General features: G+C 39.7%; 1 protein-coding gene across 6 annotated transcripts in view; it reads right to left on the bottom strand.

The window, feature by feature from the left end:
- The window catches only part of GRM8 (glutamate metabotropic receptor 8), a 926,910-nt gene that overhangs the window by 154,778 nt on the left and 750,346 nt on the right, over positions 1–21,786 (bottom strand). For all 6 annotated transcript variants that reach the window (XM_049894739.1, XM_049894736.1, XM_049894735.1 and 3 more), the window contains one exon: positions 19,572–19,712. In XM_049894739.1, coding sequence (XP_049750696.1) covers positions 19,572–19,712 — 141 coding nt within the window. The remainder of the gene's footprint in view (positions 1–19,571; positions 19,713–21,786) is intronic.

The following is a 21,786-nucleotide window of genomic DNA, read 5'->3' as shown; positions in this document are numbered from 1 at the left end:
TTATCTGTCCAACCAAACCAAAACCAAACCCAGTGCTGTCGAGTTGATTCTGACTCATTGAAACCCTATAGGACAGATTGGAACTGCCCCATAGAGTTTCCAAGGAGCACCTGGTGGATTCAAACTGCTGACCCTTTGGTTAGCAGCCATAGCACTTAACCACTATGCCACCAAAGCATTATTTAAATCTCAAAATAGCTCAAGTTTCCCTTCAGCTTTGGTGTGGTATTCCAGGGACAATCACAGACAACGTCGAGTCATCTGGAAATTTCTGTGAAATTTCAGACTGTAAACATTGTGAAATTCTACTCTAATCTCAGTTTTAGGTGATGATTTACTCCAAGGTACACCAGATTTGACACTTAACATTCAAATATTATAACCACAAAAAGCCCAGCTGCTGCATGCCATGATAGTACCTAAATAAATATCCAAATAATAATAATTTGGAAGAAACTTAGCCATTGAAGTTTCTCAGCAATAACAAAGGATGAAGGATAAATCTCTATGTAACTCAGCACACTACCTTAAAATCCTTTTTGCCTCACTCTTGAGCATGCTTTGTCACACGCAAGTTCTCTTGGGCCTTCTCTCTCTCTCCCTTTGCCCTCTCATTTTGTGACTGCCCAAAGACCAGCTCTTCCTTCTGGAACTCTCAAAATCTCCCACCCAAACCAGCCCATGTTCTTTCTCTCTTCCCTTCCCCTTCTAAATATATTCATTTCTCTCTGCTCTTTTCACTGTAAATCTCCATTGTGCCAATTCCAGTGACTCCTGATTCTCCCCATCATTCATCAAGCCAATTACAGACAGCAAAGATATTGTCCCTTAAAGAGAAAACTAGAGTTAAAAAAAAAAAACTCATACAGGTCTTACGTTAATATTTTTCCTGCTACATATAAACCCATCACAGAGGCTTGATTTGGAAGAGAAATGAAATGACGTACTTATACGTATATTCCTGACACATTGGATTCCAAACATTTTTGATTAAAAAAGTCAAAGTAGCAAACTAAGAGGCAGGATAGAACTGGGTCAGAATTCTGCAGTCTCCTGCATACAGCTTTTCAGTCTCCCAGTGAATGTCAGTCCCACTTAGCATCCTGAAGAGAACAACAGGGACAAGAGAAAGGAGAAGGACAAAGGGTGGCAAGAGAGATGAGTGGTTTGTCTGGGGAAGGGGCAAGTGGTGTGGAGGGATGGAGCATGGCTCTGCGTGCGTGCCGGCTTGCTCCAGGAGCAGAGCTGTGTATTTGCCAGGTGGTGAGGAGGGCAGAGGCAGCCTCAGAGCTTCACAACAGCTGCTCCTTTCTCTTCTTCCACTCCACATTCAGAGAATCTGGGCAGATTAGGGGCAGCCACTAGGGAGCAGCAGCAGATGGCTGCCATGCTCTGGAACTGTACTCTTGAATGGGGAGGGCTCTCGTTTCAAAAAGCAGAAATCTTTTATATGCTAATAAATATGATCTATTTTAAAAGGCTTCAAAAAGGCACATTCATGGAAAAATTACAGTTTTTAATTTTGGCCTTTAGTTCTCTAATTTTAATAGTATATTATATACTATTGGACAATTATTAAACTTATCAAAAAAAAAAAAAAAAAAGGGAAACCCGGGTAGCATAATGGTTAAGAGCTATGGCTGCTAACCAAAAGGTTGGCAGTTCGAATCCACTAGGCACTCCCTGGAAACCCTACAGGACAGTTAGTTCTACTCTGTCCTATAGGGTTACTATGAGTCGGGATTGCCTTAATGGCAACGTTTTTTGTTTTTGTTGTTTTTAATAGAAAAAAAGATAATTAAAAAAAAAAAGAAACATTTTTCTGTCACCACCCTGGCCTTACCCATCTGAAGGAAGGGGAAATGGTCAAGTCACAAATATCTAAGAGAATTTTTCAGATTCTACCCACATTTACTGGGGACTTACTCTGTGTGCCAATTAGGATACCAGGTTTTTCCATGGGCTTTATTTTATGTGAGGTAAGAACGAAATGGTCTAAGTGAGGTAGGAATTTCTACTTCAAATGAAAAAGACAAAAATGGGAGGCAACAAAGTATTAATAGTTTGGTCCTGTTAAAATGTATGCAAATCCAATTCTGACTAAATTGATGTTGTTGTTGTTAGCTGCCCTGGAGCTGGCTCCTGACTCCGGTGATCCCATGCGCTAAAGAATAGAACTGCTCCATAGGGTTTCTTGGCCGTAATCCTTATGAAACAGATTGCCAGGCCTTTCTTCTGAGCAGCTGCTGGGCAAGTTTGAAACATCAACCTTTAGGTAAGCAGTCGATTGCAAATCACTTGCACCACCCTGGTTCCCCTGACTAAATTTATGTTGTTGTTGTTGTTAGGTGCCGTCGAGTCAGTTCCGACTCATACAGACCCTATGCACAACGGAACGAAACACTGCCCGGTCCTGCACCATCCTTACAATCATTGTTATGCTTGAGCTCATCTTTGCTGCCACTGTGTCAATCCGCCTCGTTGAGGGTCTTCCTCTTTTCCGCTGACTCTGCACTTTGCCAAGCATGACATCCTTCTCCAAGGACTGATCCCTCCTGACAACATATCCAAAATATGTAAGACGCAGTCTCACCAACCTTGCCTCTAAGGAGCATTCTGGTTGTACTTCTTCTGAGACAGATTTGTTTGTTCTTTTGGCAGTCCATGGTATGTATATTCAACATTCTTTGCCAACACCACAATTCAAAGGCGTCAATTCTTCTTCAGTCTTCCTTATTCATTGTCCAGCTTTCACAAGCATATGATGCGATTGAAAATACCATGGCTTGGGTCAGGCGCACCTTAGTCTTCAGAGTGAAATCTTTGCTCTTCAACACTTTGAAGAGGTCCTTTGCAGCAGATCTACCCAATGCAATGCGTCTTTTGATTTCTTGACTGCTGCTTCCATGGCTGTTGCTTGTGGATCCAAGTAAAATGAAATCCTTGACAACTTCAATCTTTTCTCTGTTTATCATGATGTTGCTCATTGGCCCAGTTGTGAGGATTTTTGTTTTCTTTATGTTGAGTTGCAATCTATACTGACTAAATTTATTAAAAAAAAAAAAAATTTATACCTACCTCAAAATACATCAAAACTTGTCCCAAATGAGGAAACAACAAAGTTAAAGGGTTTGGCAGGGGATGGTTGGTTGGTTGGTTGGTTGGTTGTTTGGTTGGTTGGTTGGTTGGTTGGTTGATTGTTTTTAATGTGGCTTTGTGTGGTTGTTGTTTTCTATCCAAAATGATTATGCCCTCCACAAATAATAGCTAACAATTCTATAGCACTTTGACGTTTACAATATATTTTCACATATATAGCTCTTTTGATCTTTAAGACAATTCTATAAAATAACCAAAACCAACCAAACCCATTGCCATCAAGTTGATTCTGATTCATTTCAAAAAACCGAATTCATTGCTGTTGAGTCGATTTCAACTCAGAGAGAAAGTCAGAGTAGTACTGCTCCACATGGTTTCCAAGGAGCGCCTGGTAGATCTGAACTGCCTACATTTTGGTTAGCAGCTGAACTCTTAACCACTGCACCACCAGGGTATCCTCTGATTCATTAGTGCCCCTATAAAATAGAGACCTTCAATCCATAGATGAGAAAAGATTCCAAAGCTATTTAGTAAGCTGACTGGAGTTAGCCTCTATAGCAGAGCAGTGATACTTTAATAATTTTACACAGAGAGTGGACATTACAACTAACCTTTGCCCTGAGGCCTGCAGAGCCTGTCACCATTGCCCAACTAGGGTTTTTCTGTGGAAGGGGCAAATGTGATTGGTATCCTAGAAAAAGAAGATTCACTTGCCAACTTTCTGAGGTGCACCAAGAATGTTCATAGTATGTCCACTGAACTAAAGGTCAGTCCTGATTGTGTCTTGAATTTGTCCTAAATCAATCACTTACATGTGCAAATTTGTGGCATTTAGGAAAAGAACAGCAAATAATGTTCAGAGAGGGCTAGTCAAGATTAACTAATTCAAACTATCAGATGTCAGTATTAGTACTCTACTACTAATCAAGGAAACCCTGGTGACATAGTGGTTAAGAGTTCAGCTGCTAACCAAAAGGTTGGAAGTTCAAATCCACCAGCCACTCCTTGGAAATCCTATGGGGCAGTTCTACTCAGTCCTATACGGTTGCTATGAGTTGGAATCAACTCGACGGCAATGGGTTTTTTTTGTTTGTTTTTTAAAATTACTAACCAATGTTATAGAAATGGTTATTAAATAAATTTTTAATTGTTATCCTTACTTCAAAAGGTCCCAAAATTCCTTAAAGGGAAATCAGATCAATATTAAAAAAAAAAAACTACAGAAGACACTAGAGTGTTTTATAAAAGAAAACTTTCTTGTTCCATATGAAAAACTGGGAAATAGTTGTTAGTCAAGATAAAGGATAATTTTTTTGAGTGAATGAGCCAGAAGTTAAAGGTATGCCTATTCACTAATAATTTGAATCATCAAATAGCATTGTTGAATCATGATTGTCTCTGAAGGCTCTTTTTTACAGATGGGTGGCAGTTAACCCTCATTGTAATTGGGGCATTTCCATACAGTGACAGACGCTAGTCATAGGATGAACTGCACAATCAAAGCTGAGATCCAATACCAGAATTCGCTTTTTAAAGAAACCTTTAATGATTTTCTTCCCCATTTTCTGTTTCTCATGAAAATTCTGAGATACCCTCTTTCTACCTAAAGATGCAGTCCACTCCCTCCCCCACATGCTCTACCTTCATGTCCTTTGTCCAGAGCAATCAAGGTCCATCAGACTTAAATGTGGCTTCCTCCTTATAGCTTTCCCCTCTTTGGAAGGAACTCAAAATACACAATGGCCACAAAAATCAACTCGAGTATACTAACAATCAAAGATGGCTCGGGACTAACCCCATGTACAACCAGATGCATTCTGTCGTATGTGGGGTTGCCATGAGTCAGAACCAACTGGAAGACAATTAACAACAATTGGTTTCCCTAAAATCTCTTTCCCCTGCAGTTCCATCTACTCAAGAATTCTTGTAAGACCTACCTTTTGCTAGTCTCCCACAGCCAATCAATCACCAACTTCTGTTTCAGTCTACTCCATAACTATTCCTAACATCATGCACACTGGAGTCAGATCTGCTCTTGAATATCCTCTATGTCTCCAACAGAGTGAACTTAAATAAACAACTCATTGTTCATCTTTGTTTCCTCTTCTATAAAATAGCCATTCTAAGAGTACCTAACTCACAGGGTTGCAGTAAGGATTAGATGAGTGACTAAATGCAAAGTTCAACCTTGGTGGGAAATTAAACTTAAGCCAACATTTCTCAAAGTGGGTTTCAAGGAACATTAGTTCAGCAAAATGGTCTCTGTATTAAAAGGGTTTGATGGATAAAGCAATTTAGTAAATCATACATTGAATGTCCTTTTCTCCTCAGCCAGCCCTAATGTATATTATCATATTAAAAAGGCTCTGCTAATTCTTGCAGGAAAACAAAACAAAACAAAAACAGTTGCCCTAACATTCCCTAAACTTATTCACCAGAGAGCCTTTGTGTGCCTGTAGAACAGCTATTTAAAATCCTGTAGAACCAGGGTTCTGAAGAAGGCTCTTGAGGAAATGCTGACTTAGACAAAAACCACAGTTATCATCTTGGAAGTTCTTTTGGCCTCAGGTATCCAACAGTTTTAGGGGAAAAAAATAAAATACAAAAACAGTGCAAAAGAGACCATCTTCTAATGTTCAGAGTCATCACTTACGCTCAGAAAAATGAACAAAATGCTGTTTTCTAGGACACTCTGCCATAAGGGTAGTTAAAAAAAAACCCGTTGCCATCGAGTCAAGTCCAACTCATAGCGACCCTCTAGGACAGAGTAGAACTACCCCATAGAGTTTCCAAGGAGCTCCTGGTGGATTTGAACTGCCAGTCTTTTAGTTAGAAGCCATAGCACTTAACTACAACACCACCAGGTTTTCCATAAGAGTAGTGAAACGGCGTTAGAACAGCATTAATGTTCTAAGGAAAATTATTTCTCAACAATCTCTTACACAACATGAAAAAGTTCTGTTTTCTCAAGCAATGCCCAGCAATGACTTATCCACCCAGCAGCAGATGTGAAATTTCATCTCAGGAGAAAAGTTCAACATACAAATATGTAAAAATCTGACAAAGAGTGGGAGGAACTCTGTAGTGTCTGGAGAGACGGATAAGCTCCCACCTGTGAGGAAGGCAGAATTGCAATGTGATCACTATACCCGCATTTCACACAGAACTGTTGACTGTGTCGTAGGTTAAAGGGCTGTAAGTGTGTGTGGGCTGGTTGTCTTCAGCATTACACGATTCCAAGCTGAATGCGAGCAAACGTTAGATGGCACAGGGGGAATTCTAAAATCGTTTTATTTTTTTTCTTTTTATGGGAGCAAAGATAAGCTGAGCTTACATTTATTACTTATCCATGGCTTGCTCCCCTCTCTCCAGGACATTCCTCAATTCTCCACAAACATAGAATTTAACTCTTATCTTCATTGAAAGGTACTTTTCAAATGAACCAGCAGTTCCCAAACCACATTAGTTATTTCTGCTTAGCCCTGTTTGAATTCAGTTGATCTTTAATTAAATAAGCTACACTTCCCTATAGCTTAATCCTATTTTTTTTAAAGCATATTCTAAAGACACGCCACTGTGAGGCAAAAGAAAACGATTATGATAGTCATTCTGAACAATTTCTGCATTTTTGTTAGAGTAAACCTGTTGCTGTCAAGTTGATTCTGAATCAGAGCAACCCTATAGGATAGACTATGACTGCCCTAAAGGGTTTCTAAGGCTGCAATCTTTACGGAGGCATGGAGCAGCTGATGGGTTTGAACTGCTGACCTTTTGGTTAACAGCCGAGTGCTTATCCACTGCACCACCAGCGCTCCTTTTTGTTAAAGGTAAGCAAAATAACTCAGTGGTCCTTATTAGCCTCTTCCATTTTAGTTTTCTTCACAGGTTATAAGCAACCATGGTTCTAGAAAATAAAACTCCAAAGTGAAAATAAGATGAGTTATTAATCACGTTAGGAAAACCTCTTAATTCTTAAACGCCTGTGAGGTTTACACTGTAGCATCACTTCTTCTATAGGGGTTAATGACTGAGGCCTTAAACTTATCAACTCTAAACACTTTACCTCTTAAAAAATTACATAAACACACACGAAAACACATTCTAACATAATGCTTGATATCTGAAATCCAACCAGAGAATAATACATCTAGAAGAAACGTTAGTGACTATACCAAATCTCTAATTTTATAGACATGGAAATTTATTCCCCAAAGATTAACAGTTGATGTCAGGTGCCATTGAGATGATTCCGACTGATGACAATCCCAAGTGTGCAGAGTAGAACTGCTCCACAGAAGTAGATTGCCAGGCTTGTCTTCCTAGGAGCCTCTGGGTGGGTTCAAACCTCCAACCTTCCACCTAGTAGTCCAATGTTTACCCATTCGTGCCACCCAGGGACTCCTCCAAACATTAACCAGTTAAGCACAAATTCATTTTAGGATGAGTGAGCACTCAGGGTAAAAATGAGGTTTTAGAGAAGGAACAAATATTTTCTGTCTTAAACCCTGAAGTTTATACACAACTGCATACTCCTGAAAGTTTACGTGGAGATAAAGAATCTATAGTCTCAGTTTAAAAAAAAATAGAGGGGGGTTAAGAAAGACAGAAGAAGAATTAATGCATTTGAATTACAGTGTTGGCGAAGAATACTGAATGAACCATGGACTGGCAGAAGAACAAACAAATCTGTCTTGGAAGCAGTACAGCCACAATGCTTCTTAGAAGTGAGGATCGCAAGACTTTGTCTCTCGTACTTAGGAAATGTGGTCAGAAGGAATAAGTCCCTGGAGAAGGGTCATGAAAAAGAGGAAGACACTCAAGGAGATGGACTGACACAGTGCTGCAACAGTGGGCTCAAGCACAGCAATGACTGTGAGGATGGTGCAGGACCAGTGTCTCGTTCTGTTGTACATAGGGTTGTTGTGAGTCAGAACTGACTCAGTAGCACCTGACAACAACAAGGAGGAGGGCTGGGTTTCTGGCTCTACTTCCCTTCCTTAAATGTAGAATATTTAAGCAAGATGTCATGTTAAACATGACATTTTAACCTTATGATTCAGTCAATAGACATATTAACTTTATTATTTTTAGTTTCATGCCCTTATCAGCTATTGGTGTCTGTCTATGTCTGGGGCTACATATTTAACTCATGTATAATGCTTTTCTGTTCTTAGCTGTAATTCTCTTGTACACTGTAGATTTTAAACAACATTGCTAAGTTGATTAAACTTTTTAAAAGTACCCTAGGATGCATATTTTAGTAAATGCACCATAAGAAAATGTTTTTCGCACCAATTATTCCTCTATCCCAGAGTGTTCTTTTATGTTTCTAACCTTATTTTAAACTTTTACTTATTCTGCTCATCACATTAAAATTCTACAGTCCACCCGAGGTTAAAATAAGAATCAATCTACCATTTATCCTCATTTTTATTACTTTATTATCCCCATAAAAATCTAGAGTCACCATATTCCTTTATCCTTCTTTGGTGCTGGTGTATAAAGAGTCATTTTCTATTTTATGTTATGTCCCTCTTTAAGCTGCTCCATATTCTTTGCTTTTCTTTTTCTGTCAGTTTTTAGCTTTCTTTTTCCTTTCTGCATAATTTTAATTGTTATTTATTTAAATAAATAATTAAGCCATTTCTACTTTTTGTATTAATTGCTGTTGTTGTTGTGAGGTGCAGTCGAGTCACTTCTAACACATAGCAACCCTATAGGACAGAGTAGGACTGCCCATAGTGTTTCCAAGTAGCAGCTGGTGGATTTGAACTGCTCACCTTTTGGTCAGCAGCCAAGCTTTTAACCACTGGGCCGCCAGGGCTCCTTTTGTTAACAGTTATAAGTTTGTGTTTAATGCCCTATTTTTTCCCTAATAAACCATTGGCTTCCCTGGATACAGTGTATTAGACGACTTCAGGAATCTGCCTCTGACTGGATCCAGGAAACAGAATCCAGCTTCTCAATTTCTGATCTGATTCACTCAGATTTGATATGGCATAATTTTATATATTCTTAAAATATTAGCATGCTTGTTTCAATTACTCTCCTGGGCAGCCTGGAATAATTGATTGGCTATTATTATTGATAAGAAAATCAAACTTGACCACTCATTAAAATTCATTAACTCTCTTTATCCCTCCTTCATAATTTCCCCAGTTGTTTGTTTTTTTTACTATAATAAATGTACTAGTAATTTAGTAATTCCTTAAAATACCTTATGGAACAAGCATGAAACCAAATAGATGCACAGGTAAGAGATGGAGAGAATCTGTCATACAATTAGTTAAAACTGGAAAGGAAGTAATTCTTAATTATGGCTTCTAGCTAAGTAATGGAGTCCCTGGGTGGCAGAAAAAGTTAATGTACTCACTGCTAACCAAAAGGACAGAGGTTCAAGTCCTCAAAAGAAAGGCCTGGCAATCTACTTCCAAAAAGTCACCCATTCAAAACCCTTGGAGTGAAGTTCCACTTTGACACTGAGAGTTTGTCATGAGTTAGAGTTGACTAGATGGCAAGTGTTTGTTTGTTTTACATTAAAAAAAAAATTACCTCTTTTCTTGCCAATCTGTACTTGGCTACCAATGACATTTTCTTAAAGTTTAAACCTGAGCATACCTCTACTGAAACTTCCAAATACTCACTACAGCCTGGAAAGTATCTAAATGTGTTCTCATAGTTTCGAGACCCTGCATAGCTTAGCTTCAGCCATCTGTCCTCATTTTCCACAGCATCCTCTGCTCAGGTCATCATCTGCTCCAGCAGCTCAGGATCACACGCAGTTCCCTAAAGAAAGCATGCCCTTCTCTACCTCCCTAGGAAAGCCTCGGCAAGAGTCCTCTTCTATCACTTCACTTAAAACCTCATGAGAATAAGAACTCGAGAAACAGTTTAGACAGAGAAGAGAATATTCTTTGATGGTTACAAGAAGGGGGAGGGAGGGGGAGGGTTTTCACTAATTAGATAGTAGGTAAGAACTATTTTAGATGAAGGGAAAGGCAACACACAATACAGGAGAGGTCAGCACAATTGGACTAAACCAAAAGCAAAGAAGTTTCCTGAATAAACTGAACACTTCGAAGGCCAGCGTAGCAGGGGCAGAGGTTTGGGGACCATGGTTTCAAGGGACATCTAAGTCAATTGGCATAATAAAATCTATTAAGAAAACATTCTGCATCCCACTTTGAAGAGTGGCGTCTGGGGTCTTAAACGCTAGCAAGCGGCCATCTAAGATGCATCAATTGGTCTCAACTCACCTGGACTAAAGAAGAATGAAAAACACCAAAGACACAGGGTAATTATAAGCCCAAGAGACATAAAGGACCACATAAACCAGAGACTACATCAGCCTGAGACCAGAAAAACTAGATGGTGCCCAGCTACAACCAATGACTGACCTGACAGGGAACACAACAAAGAACCACTGAAGGATCAGGAGCGCAGCAGGAAGCAGACCCCAAATTCTCGTAAAAAGACCAGGCTTAATGGTCTGAGTGAGACTACAAGGACCCCAGAGATCATGGTCCCCAGACCCTCTGTTAGCCCAAGACAGGAACCATTCCTAAAGCTAACTCTTCAGGCAAGGATTGGACTAGACTATGGAATAGACAATGATACTGGTAAAGAATGAGCTTCTTGGATCAAGTAGACACATGAGACTATGTTGGCATCTCCTGTCTGAAGGGGAGATGGGAGGGTAGAGGGGGTCAGAAGCTAGCCTAATGGACTTGAAAAGAAATAGAGGAGGGAAGGAGTGTACTGTCTCACTGGGGGGAGAGCAGTTAGGAGTATATAGCCAGGTGTTTATAAACTTTTGTATAAGAGTCCGACTTGATTTGTAAACTTTCACTTAAAGCACGATAAAAAAAAAAAAAAAAAAAAAGCCTCATGAGAAGTCCTGTGTAGGCAGAGTAGGCCTACTGTTCCAATGAATATCAGCTCCTCATGGGTAGGTATTAGAAGCCACTCTGCAACAATAAGGCCTTTAAAGCATAGGAAGTTCAGCAAACAGTATGAGTAGGAATAGAAGCCAGTGTTAATAGTAACCAGCAACCCTAAACCTAACCCATTGCCATAGAGTCGATTCTGAATCATAGCAAACCTATAGGACAGAGTAGAACTGCCCCATAGGGTTTCCAAGGAGCACCTGATGGATTCGAACTGCCAACCTTTTGGTTAGCAGTCGTAGCTCTTAACTGCTTCACTACCAGGGTTTCTAGTAACCGTTAGTCCTGCGGAATTTTACTTGGGTCCCATATATGAACTCCCCTTGCTCCTGTGTGTGGCTTTGGACACTTACCTGCTTTGATTACATGGATCTTGTAACTAAATTCACCATTCTGGCTCTCATAATTGAGTTTGCCCTTGGTTATCTTGGCAGGGACTCCTAACTCTACTCTTACCAGTCTGCTCCCAGGCTATGCTTCATCTAAGGATTAGTATCTTAGGGTCAGCTCACTTTTATGGTCTCACAAAGATAATAGTGCTTCTATTTTGGTTCATTCACTTATTCAGTAAACAACTGGTGAGCTCCCCATTGTGCTATTGTTGAAGATATAAAGACAAGATTAATAGGGTCTTTTCTCTCAATTATCATCTGCTATCAGAATGTAAGGTAGGAGATTCCTGAATGCCAGACTATCCCCTTTAAGCCAAGTTAGGGTCTTCCCAATCTCTTTCCATGGGGATATTGCAAACTAGTTGTACCAAACCAGTTCTCCAATTCTCCAGTCTTCAGACCAAGATACAATATCTTTCCTTATGAACACTGATTCTACCCTGCTCATAAGAATGTGTTTAAAATTGACAAGAATACAGGGACATAGCTGGATGCATTATGGCCTCACAAAGAGGCATATCCTAGGATTTTACTTCTTCATAGTGCTGCTAATTCAGTTACGACAGAAGGACTGAGTCTGAAATACCTCTAAACTATTCCAGCACTTAGCACAGCAGTGAAATATTAGAGATACTTCATTCTTGAATGAATGAGTGAATGCTTTTTCAATGGCCTATATCCTCTTTCAAGGAGATCTGGTGGTACAATGGTTAAAGCGTTCCGCTGCTAACTAAAAGGTTGGTGGTTTGAACCCACCATCTGCTCCATGGGAGAAGGATGGGGCAATCTGCTTCTGTAAAGATTTACAACCTTGGAAACCCTATGGGACTGTTCTACTCTGTCTTATGGGGTCGCTATAAGTCAGCATCAACTCAACAGCAGTGAGTACATGCTCTTTCATTCATTTCAGGCCATCAAATTAAAGATCCAATTCAAATTTCATCTATGTTAAGAAACTTTATCTAGTTCCCCTCGTTGGAGCTAACCATTGCATTCTCTGAATTTTCTAGTTTATCGTTTAATCTTCACCTCTCTAATTTTGTTTTTTACTGTAGGTATTCAAGGACACAGTTGCTTTTATGGACTGTAAGTCCCTTGATGCTCGGAAGTATGTATTATTGAATCCTTAGTGACTTAGCATCTTGCCTGGCAAAGAGCAGTCACTGAATAAATAAAATTTACACTAGTGTATTTGCTAATCAATAACCTTGACTCATTGCTCCATGTTCTGCCAGTCACTAGAAAATATAAGTATATTATTCATGGCATATTCAATAAATACTTATTGAGTACCAACTCTCTGGGCTTGGCAAGAACGTAGTTAAAACTTTAATCACCTTAACATCTGCTCAACATGTCAAAAACATGAATTTACCAAATGCTTGTTATCTCAAAGAAATATAAGCAGTGACCCGAAAATGACTTTTTTGAAAAGAATAAATTAGCATCTAATAAACAAGAATACAGGTTTGAAGACTAATCATCTTGTTACAAGGAAAGGAAGCAGAAAAAAGTGTTTTCAGAATGTTCTGAAAATACTACTGGAATGAGTAAAAGGTCTCAGAGAGTTGACTTCACATTCAAGCTTTGGAGGAATGGGAGCACTTTACATAATGCTGGTCTCATAGGGTACATTTTTTTTTTTTTTGTCCACTTGCGCTGACAACCTGCAAGAGCATTTTCAAATGCCGGCAACTTTGCAAATAGAGAAATAGAGGAAAAGATAAAACGTATGACTTCTAAAAGTCAAAGCAAATAAAAGGACAAGTCTCCCTTCAAACACCACTTCAACTCCATTCAACCCATTGCTACTTCAAGACTATTTGAGTAGCCTTCCATATGTAAAAGTTAATCCTCCTGTATGAAATTAAGAAACCTATTGATTTGGGATAAAAACATTCATCCAGAACAATAAACCCATGAAGTAAATCAGAACACTTGGGAATTTTCCTGTTCTGAATCTGAGCAAGTGGAAGAAGCCCCCAGTAGAGCATTTATGTATGTATGTGACTGGTCATCTACACGGAAACACATATATCCAATCAAAATACCATGTGAATAAATCCTACACTCCAAGTAAGGAGTAAAGCCTGATTTCATGAGACTAGACCTGGAATTTTGCTCCACGTCGTTCCCACAGTAATTGAATCACCCAGTTCACTTTTTTTACCCCTTCTCAAAACAAACACTGTGGGCTTCCTGTATAGGATCTGCTACTGTGGGGCACGTATCTCTTTTTACGGCTGTGTCTTACTTAGAAGATCAGGGTAAAGGCTTCCATTTGAATTTGGATTGAAATATCCATTACTAGATTCTCTCTGCCAGGCTGCTTATCCTGGCAAAACAAATCAAAATTATTATTATGCTATTAAATGGCATTTAATATAGATCAGGTAATATTCTAGACTCTTTGCATATGTAATCACTTTTAATTTGCTCTAGAACTCTATGAAGGAGGTATTACTGTTTTCATACAGAAGAAGAAACTGAGATTAAGAGAGGTTAAATAATATGCCCAAAACTACATACCCAGTAAACCCAGTGCCGTCGAGTCGATTCCGACTCATGACTACCCAAGTCATGAATAAACCAAAAAACCCATCGCTGTGGAGTCAGTTCTGACTCATAACAACCCTATAGGACAGAGTAGAACTGTCCTATAGGGCTTCCAAGGAGTACCTGGTGGATTCTAACTGCTCACCTTTTGGTTAGCAGCCGTAGCTCTTAACCACTACACCACCAGGGTTTTTGAATCATGAGTGGAAGGTCCGAATTCAAACATCTTCTTTCTGACTTGAGGTCTTGTTCTTGACCAATATATTACAATGCATTGAATTTTCATAAGAAGCCTATTATAACCCTCATTTAACAGAGGAGGAAACCTAGGCTCAAATGAGTTCAGTACCTTGTCAAGAGTTCTTCTCATCTATGGAGTGACCCACTCAAAAATTAAATCAGGGTCAATGACACCCTTCTCCTTCAAGTCACTCTTCCAAATGGCACAGTGCCACTAGTAATTTCGGTTGAGACACTTGTGAAGAGACTTCCCTTTACTATTTTATTATTTATCTTCAAATTATTTACCTGAATAAAAAGAAAAAATAAATAAAACAAAAAAATTTGTCTCATTCCTACAGTAATCCAAGAAATGGCTCTGGGTGGATATATAAACAGTAAGCCCTGTTCCCCAATACCCCAGGTTCCCTGTGGACCCAAAGCAGCATATGGCTGTTTTCGTTTCAGTTCAGGCTCTGCTGTTTACTCTGAACCTCCAGGTTACAATATGTTTTGTAATCACTAATAAGGACCACCTGCCTCTTGAGACATTCAGCCTAACAAAACTGAGAGACCTAACTGTTCAAATTCTCTCTCATGTAGACAATACACCCTCACGCATGGATGGGGCTTACAGAACGGAAAGCCCAAATCAAAATACACAAAATTACACCCAACTGATTGTAATTACTGAATTAAGAACACATGTTAGTTCCATAAAACAGACCAAAAAAAAACAGTATTTGGAGCAATAAAGACAAGCCTTTTGAGGAAATCAAATACCTCATGCATTTTCCAGAAAAAAGAAAAAGAATAATCCACTCATTTTAAAAATTCATTCACTTCACGAAGATGTATACTCAGGGCCAATTTGCTGCACTCAAATATGCCTAATCATATGCTCTCTGTGTACAAAATTACCCTGTGGTTGAATTTAGACAGAAAAGCTGGTTCTTTGAAAACCAGAATACAGTCCAATAAAAGTAAAAAAACTTCTTTTTTTTACTTTTATTAACTGGCTGATAAATGCTGACCATTGAGGGTGTGAAGCCTATCATAAAACCAAACCAAACCCGTTGCTGTTGAGTCGATTCCAACTCATAGCAACCCTATAGGACAGAGTAGAACTGCCCCATAGGGTTTCCAAGCAGTGCCTGGTGGATTCGAACTGCCGACCTTTTGGTTTGCAGCCGTAGCTCTTATGAAATGCTACCAGCCTATCATAAATCTGGTGTAATAGGATAAGGAGAGACAGAGGATCTTGGGAAGGGTAAGTATGCTCTCAGTACCTTTCTGCCCTTACCTCAGCACCCACCAGTGGCCAGGCCAGATTAGGAATACTTCTCTGGGCTGCCATGGTAAAGCTGTGTACACACACTCATCAGTGCACATTATTGTTTGATTGTCTCTCTCCCTGCCTACTTTGTGAGCATCCTGAGAGCAGGGAACACATATTCATTCTAGCCCCAACGCCCAGGCCATGGTACGTACACAACTTATAAACCCAATGAAAACTAATCATCTAGGTGTCCATACCTTGGCCACTTGCTATATAGGAAAAGAAACAATATGCACTTATATCAAGTTTATTTTTTAAGTGCAGATAGAGTTTTAAAGTATTAAAGCCAATATTAAAGACAGGCAGAAACTATTGGCTTTGGGGGTGAATGGTACACATTTTCAGTGTGGAGATTCTCTATGAACTTTCTAAAGCAATGCAAGGACTTCTTCAAACAGAGTCTTCACTTCTCTGCTCACCACACTCAATATCTGATCTCCCACTGACTATATAGAATCATGAGATACTGGATGAATAACAGCTAATGCATACTGACCACCATCACCTGTCAGTTTGTTGTACTGTGGTGGCTTGCATGCTGCTATGATGCTGGAAGCTATGCCACTGGTATTTCAAATACTAGGAGGGTCATCCATGGTGGGCAGGTTTCAGTGGAGCTTCCAGAATAAAACAGACCAGGAAGAAAAGACTGGTGATCTACTTCTGAAAGTAAGCTAATAAAAATCCCGTGGATCACAATAGAATATTGTCTAATAAAGTGCTGAAGATAAGCCCCCCCTTCCCAGGTTGGAAGGTACTAAAACTACACAGTGGCCAAAACAATGGACTAGAGCATACCAACAAAACAAATGTGAAGATGGCGCAGGGCTGGGCACCATTTTGTTCTGTTATATATGGATGGGGTTGCTATGAGTTGGAGCCAACTTGATGACAACTAACAACAGCAACGTTTATTGATCTTACAGGTACCAGGCACTGGTCTATGTACTTTATTGTCTTATTTCATTTAATTCTTCTTACAACCATATGAGGTAGGTGTTACTAACATTTCCACTTTACATCTGATGAAACTGAGGTGCAGAATGGTTTGGTGCCTTACCTAAGAATTAATAAATTGAAGCAGAGCTTTAACAAATCAGCAAATCTCAACCACTTACTCCACTTTCAAGCAGGTGAATGATGCGTCCCCCAAGAATAGACGGTCATTTGGTTTTGTCCTGATGACCCCCAGAATGCCACCCTTGACCTAATTTCTCCCCATAGGCTACTGCCTTCAGCTTTCTCTGTGAGTTGCATTTTCCCTATTTCAGTAAAAGTAGCACTGATATCTAGTTATAAATGATCATAATCACCCGTGAGAAATAATTCTGAGAAATTGTTCTGATCTGTTTTATGAATGATAGCATTGTAATAAACATAAAATATTCATGTGCTGTTAAATGTACGTAAAAGAAGAGCTTGAGATTCAAGCGAAGTTTTAAAATAAATACATTACACACATAGAGACAGATGTGTGTGTGCATGTGTGCTGTGCAGTGGTGTGTATTAGTTTAGATTTCTTTGTGTTATATATTACTGAACATATTCCTCCACCTTTGAATTTTTTTATGTAAACCTTCAATCATAGGAATATAATATGCTGTTTGGCATCAGGAAAAGTCAGATTAAAAGTAGCGTCCCAATTTTAGCTCTTGCCAAATTTGCTTCGTCATGTTTAAATTTTTTTTTTCCCCATACAGGGCCACTTTCAAGAAGACTTCTGCTAAAGGGCTATTGATTTTCAGTTAGGTACCACTAGCCTGCAGAGTTACCAAAATTGTGTTTCAATAAATGTCAGGCAATGGATAAAATTTCATCAGGCTACACCATGTAGTAAAGTGTGGATGATGTGGTCTTACGTAGCACAACAGCAGTTAGAAAACATAGGCCCTCCTCCTGCATTATTGAATGCAGAGCTTCGATAATTACCATGAAGTTATTTCAAAGGGGCAATTAATCCTAAATTCTTTAGTGGTTATTTTTCATCATCATCTGCTTCTTTGCTGAGAACTTGGGTGACTGAGGGTGCATAAGCACAGCACCTGAGGGGTTGTATTTGGACACACAGAAGTGAAAAGTGGTGTCTTTTCAGACATAATGATCTGACTGAGACTAGAGGGACCCCAGAGGTCATGGTCCCTGGACCCTCTGTTAGCCCAAGACTGGAACCATTCCCGAAGCCAACTCTTCAAACAGAAATTGGACTGCACTATAAGACAGAAAATGATACTAGTAAGGAGTGAGCTTCTTGGCTCAACTAGACACATGAGACTATATGGGCAGCGCCTGTCTGGAGACAAGATGAGAAGACAGAGCAGGACAGGAGCTGGTTGAATGGACACGGGGAATACAGGGAGAAGAGGAGAAATGTGCTGTCTCATTAGGGGCAGAGCATCTAGGAGTACATAGCAAGGTGTGTATAAGTTTTTGTATGAGAGACTGGCTTAATTTGTAAACTCACTTAAAGCACAATAAAAAAAATACAGACGATCTAATATTACTTTAAAAAAAAGTGATGTCTTTTGAATGGGCTCAAACACAAGAAAGTACATGTGCCCATGCTAAACACACACGTGTGCAAGGGTGAAAATCCATGCACACCCTCATCTATGTCATAAGCTTTTATGTACTAACTAGGATAAGCTCAACCTAGAAAATGAATTTTAATTATTCATTTAGGAAGTGAACTCAACTCTCACAGTGTTACGGGGGCTTTGAGAATCAAGATGCAAGGAAATACTTTGACTGAGGAAATAGTGAAATACACATGAGCTGCTCCTAGTTTATTTGAGGCAATTTAGAAACATCTGCTGACAGAGAAACGTTGCTGTCATAGCAATTCCTTGGCCACTAAGTTCTTGCAAAAGGCCCTACATTTCTGTTCAAAGGGTGCTGTATGAATGAACTTCAGTTCTTGGCTCAGACTACAGGGTAGTCTCCCTACTTCTCCATACCTGAAGAAGCAGGTGTGCACTGATATAGCAGCATGGGCTGTTAAAATATGAAACAGTTACCTGGTGGTAAACAGTTGCTACTCTTTACCATCCCTGTCTCCTCCCCACCCCACCATTGTCATCCCTGTGCCCTGTGACTCTCTGGACTGCCCATCCATCAAGTACAGGATTGGGTTCCTGCTCCCATGTTCCTTATGATTGGCGACCGCCAGTGCCCAGAAGCTGTATCCAAAGTCGCTGGAGACCCCTGCCCTGAGTCACCACCTTGCCTCAAGAGAGGCCCTCTGGGGACCCTCGCCACTCAGGCACACCTGATGAAGCTCCTTTGCCCCACTGCCATCCCAGAGTGTCACCTCCACCTGGTCTTTGTCAGACCCGAGCAGTAAGAGAGAGAGCCCCAGGTGGAAGCATGGCACTCTGGCAGGCAATGCTCCTCAGGTACCACCCCAGGCCCTGGGAGTCCACTTGGGGCCAGGACTTCCAAGTTGCCCTTACATGGCTACTTGAAGGAACTGCAAAATCCATATGTCTTGGGCTTTGAGGGCTCTAGAGCTAGAAGGAGTAGCAGGCAGCCCCAAGGGCTGTTAAATAATCTGAACATCACCCCTGCATACATTAGCTTTCTCTGTTGTTGCAATTCAAAGAGGTAATATAAATAGAGCTCATGGTGCATTACCATCAACCCAGTGTAGCCATAAGGTCTACATCTGTGATGTGGCAGAGATGATATACAATTACTCTTAAGCTCAAACTTTTTAATTTACGACACTCTCTGTCATCCTTCCCTCGACTCACACACACGTACACACACACAAAGTATACAAAGACTTGGTGGAAAGCTAAGTAAAAGAAACTGAGATCCTTCCTTAAATCCCTATAGATACCAGGAGATTTCTCTGCAGCGTTTTCAGATTTTTCATAACATTTCAAAGGGAAGGAAAGATCAAATGATACATTTTCAAAAAATGTATTTATGGGAAAATTTATTCTAACAAAAATTATATCTTCGAAAATATAGCATCTCTCCTCTAGGACTATACACATTAATGTGTATTTGTACTGATACTTGCTTTCAGATGAAGCTGATTGGTCCAGTGCCCGATGATTTTGTACTCTGTACTTTTGTTGGTTATCTGATACTGGAAGATGTCATAACGTCCAGGAGCGTCTCCATTTTCATTAAAAGTAACAGGTGTTCCAGCACTACCTATAAATATTTAGAAAACGATGTTAGTATATGGTTTTAGTAAGATAGTTGGCTGGGCTTATTATTCTCTAGGAAAGAATGGTAGATAAAAATATATTGTGTGTAGTCAGAGATATGAAGATTGTGATATATACAAGGTCATCTTGATAGCATAATGTCATTTACATGAAAAGAAACTCAGATCTACACACAGGAGGAAGATGTGCTTTACTGTGGACATTAGAAAGTAAACGATGAACATCCAAGTTAGGCAATGTACTTAGCTAGATCAATACAAATTGATATATAAATGTTCAAAACTGGACACGGAGAATGAAAGTTAATAGAGGAGGGCATAAACTTATTGAAACATAATAGCTATTGTACAATAGCCACTTGTGTTGCATTGACTCCGACTTATGGTGACCACATGTGCGTCAGAGTAGAACTGTGCTCCACAGGGTTTTCAGTGGCTGATTTTTCAGTAGATAGGCAAGGCTTTCTTCTGAGGTGCCTCTGGGTAGACTCAAACCTCCACCTTTTCAGGTAACATCAGAGCACCTTAACCATTTGTACAACCCAGGTACAATAAAATCTACAAACAGCAACTCAACGTCCCAGCCAGATTCCCCAGAGTTTTACTTGATCTCAGCTTCAATTTCACTCTAAAGCAGTTGCCCTGTTCAATTTCTCTGCTAAAGCTCTGCTTCTGCTACCTCTCCCTGACAGTGTATCAGTGTGGGATGCTGTTGGCAATCTCTCAATGGGTGAGACAGTGATCGCTGGGAAGCCTCAAACTCTGCTCAGATTATAAAAACTCTCCTAATTCACTTCGACAAAAGGAACAGTGGCAGAGCAGCAAGATGCAAGAAATCTGGTCTTTTCTAACTCCCATTCCCCTTTGAAGTTTTCACCTTTTTTCTTAGTAGCTTCTGCTCGCTTTTACTTCCCATATTATTAACTTTTATATAATCACAGGTTTTAAGAGTAGACAGGGATCACCACCCCAATGTTTCCTTGCCCAAGCTAGTGGCACTGTCTACACAGACATCCCATTTCTAAATAGTCTTTAGATCCGCCTTCATTTTCTTGGCTTATTCTTCCCTATCTTTACAAATTCACCTGCCACCAGTCCCTTTTCTTTGTGCCTATCTTCTTCCTGCAGGTGCCCACCCCTGAATTTCTTCTCACAGCATATCAGATTTCATCTCTATGCTGTATTAGGAAGTTCCCCTTTCTTGCTATCACTTCTCCATATTACGCTCTCCAAAAACACATTCTACCAGTAGTAATATGTCAGCTGTATAAGTCCTCATCTTATAATGAGTTTCTTGTTCTATGTCAGGAGTTATTTAACGAAATGACAATAATCGTAACATTGTAATATATTTATCAAACAAAACGATGAGTTTATTAAAAACAAAACAAAACAAAGGATTTGTCATTTTCAAATAAATACAACCAAAGTTACACAGTAGCAATTAGGGTACTTTTCTAGTATTAAATAGAGAGATGTCTAATATTCTCTATTCTCACAGAATCTTCCTAAAATCTGAACACAATGTGAAGTCTCTGATAAGACCACACAGATCAATATCGGTAAGAAAAAAAAAAAAAACTGTTAAGGCCACAAGAGATGGCAAAGCATGGGAAAAGGAACACTGGTTTGAGAGTCAGGGTCAGGAGCTGCATGTTCACGCTAACTCCACACACCCCACCCTGCCGCACCCCCATTTAGTTTCACAACTTGGGTATGTGTCATTTTCTTCACTTGTACCATAGGAACTTAATGAATATGAATATATTTTGAAGTCTTGAAAGATGTACACATCTATGAAGTACTAGTAGGAGTTGGAGTTTTGTATATGGGCAAAGACTTCATGAAACAGGAGAGAAATGAGGAATTGGGGAATGAAGTGGAAGTTCGCCAATCAACCAGTGCTGTTTTGGCTAATCCTTAGATAGTCAGTGGAAACTCATTTGCCATACCTGACCAAAGCCTTTCATATCTCCTAGTGACTTTGGGCAGGTTGACCCCTTAAAGCTTCAGTTCCTTCATCTATAAAATGAGAATGATAATGACATTTTTCTCATA

Source organism: Elephas maximus, chromosome 8 (genome assembly GCF_024166365.1).
Source record: "Elephas maximus indicus isolate mEleMax1 chromosome 8, mEleMax1 primary haplotype, whole genome shotgun sequence".
Lineage (NCBI taxonomy): Eukaryota > Metazoa > Chordata > Mammalia > Proboscidea > Elephantidae > Elephas > Elephas maximus.
The sequence above is the reverse complement of the archived record's forward strand: the minus strand, read 5'-3'. Positions and strand labels throughout refer to the sequence as shown.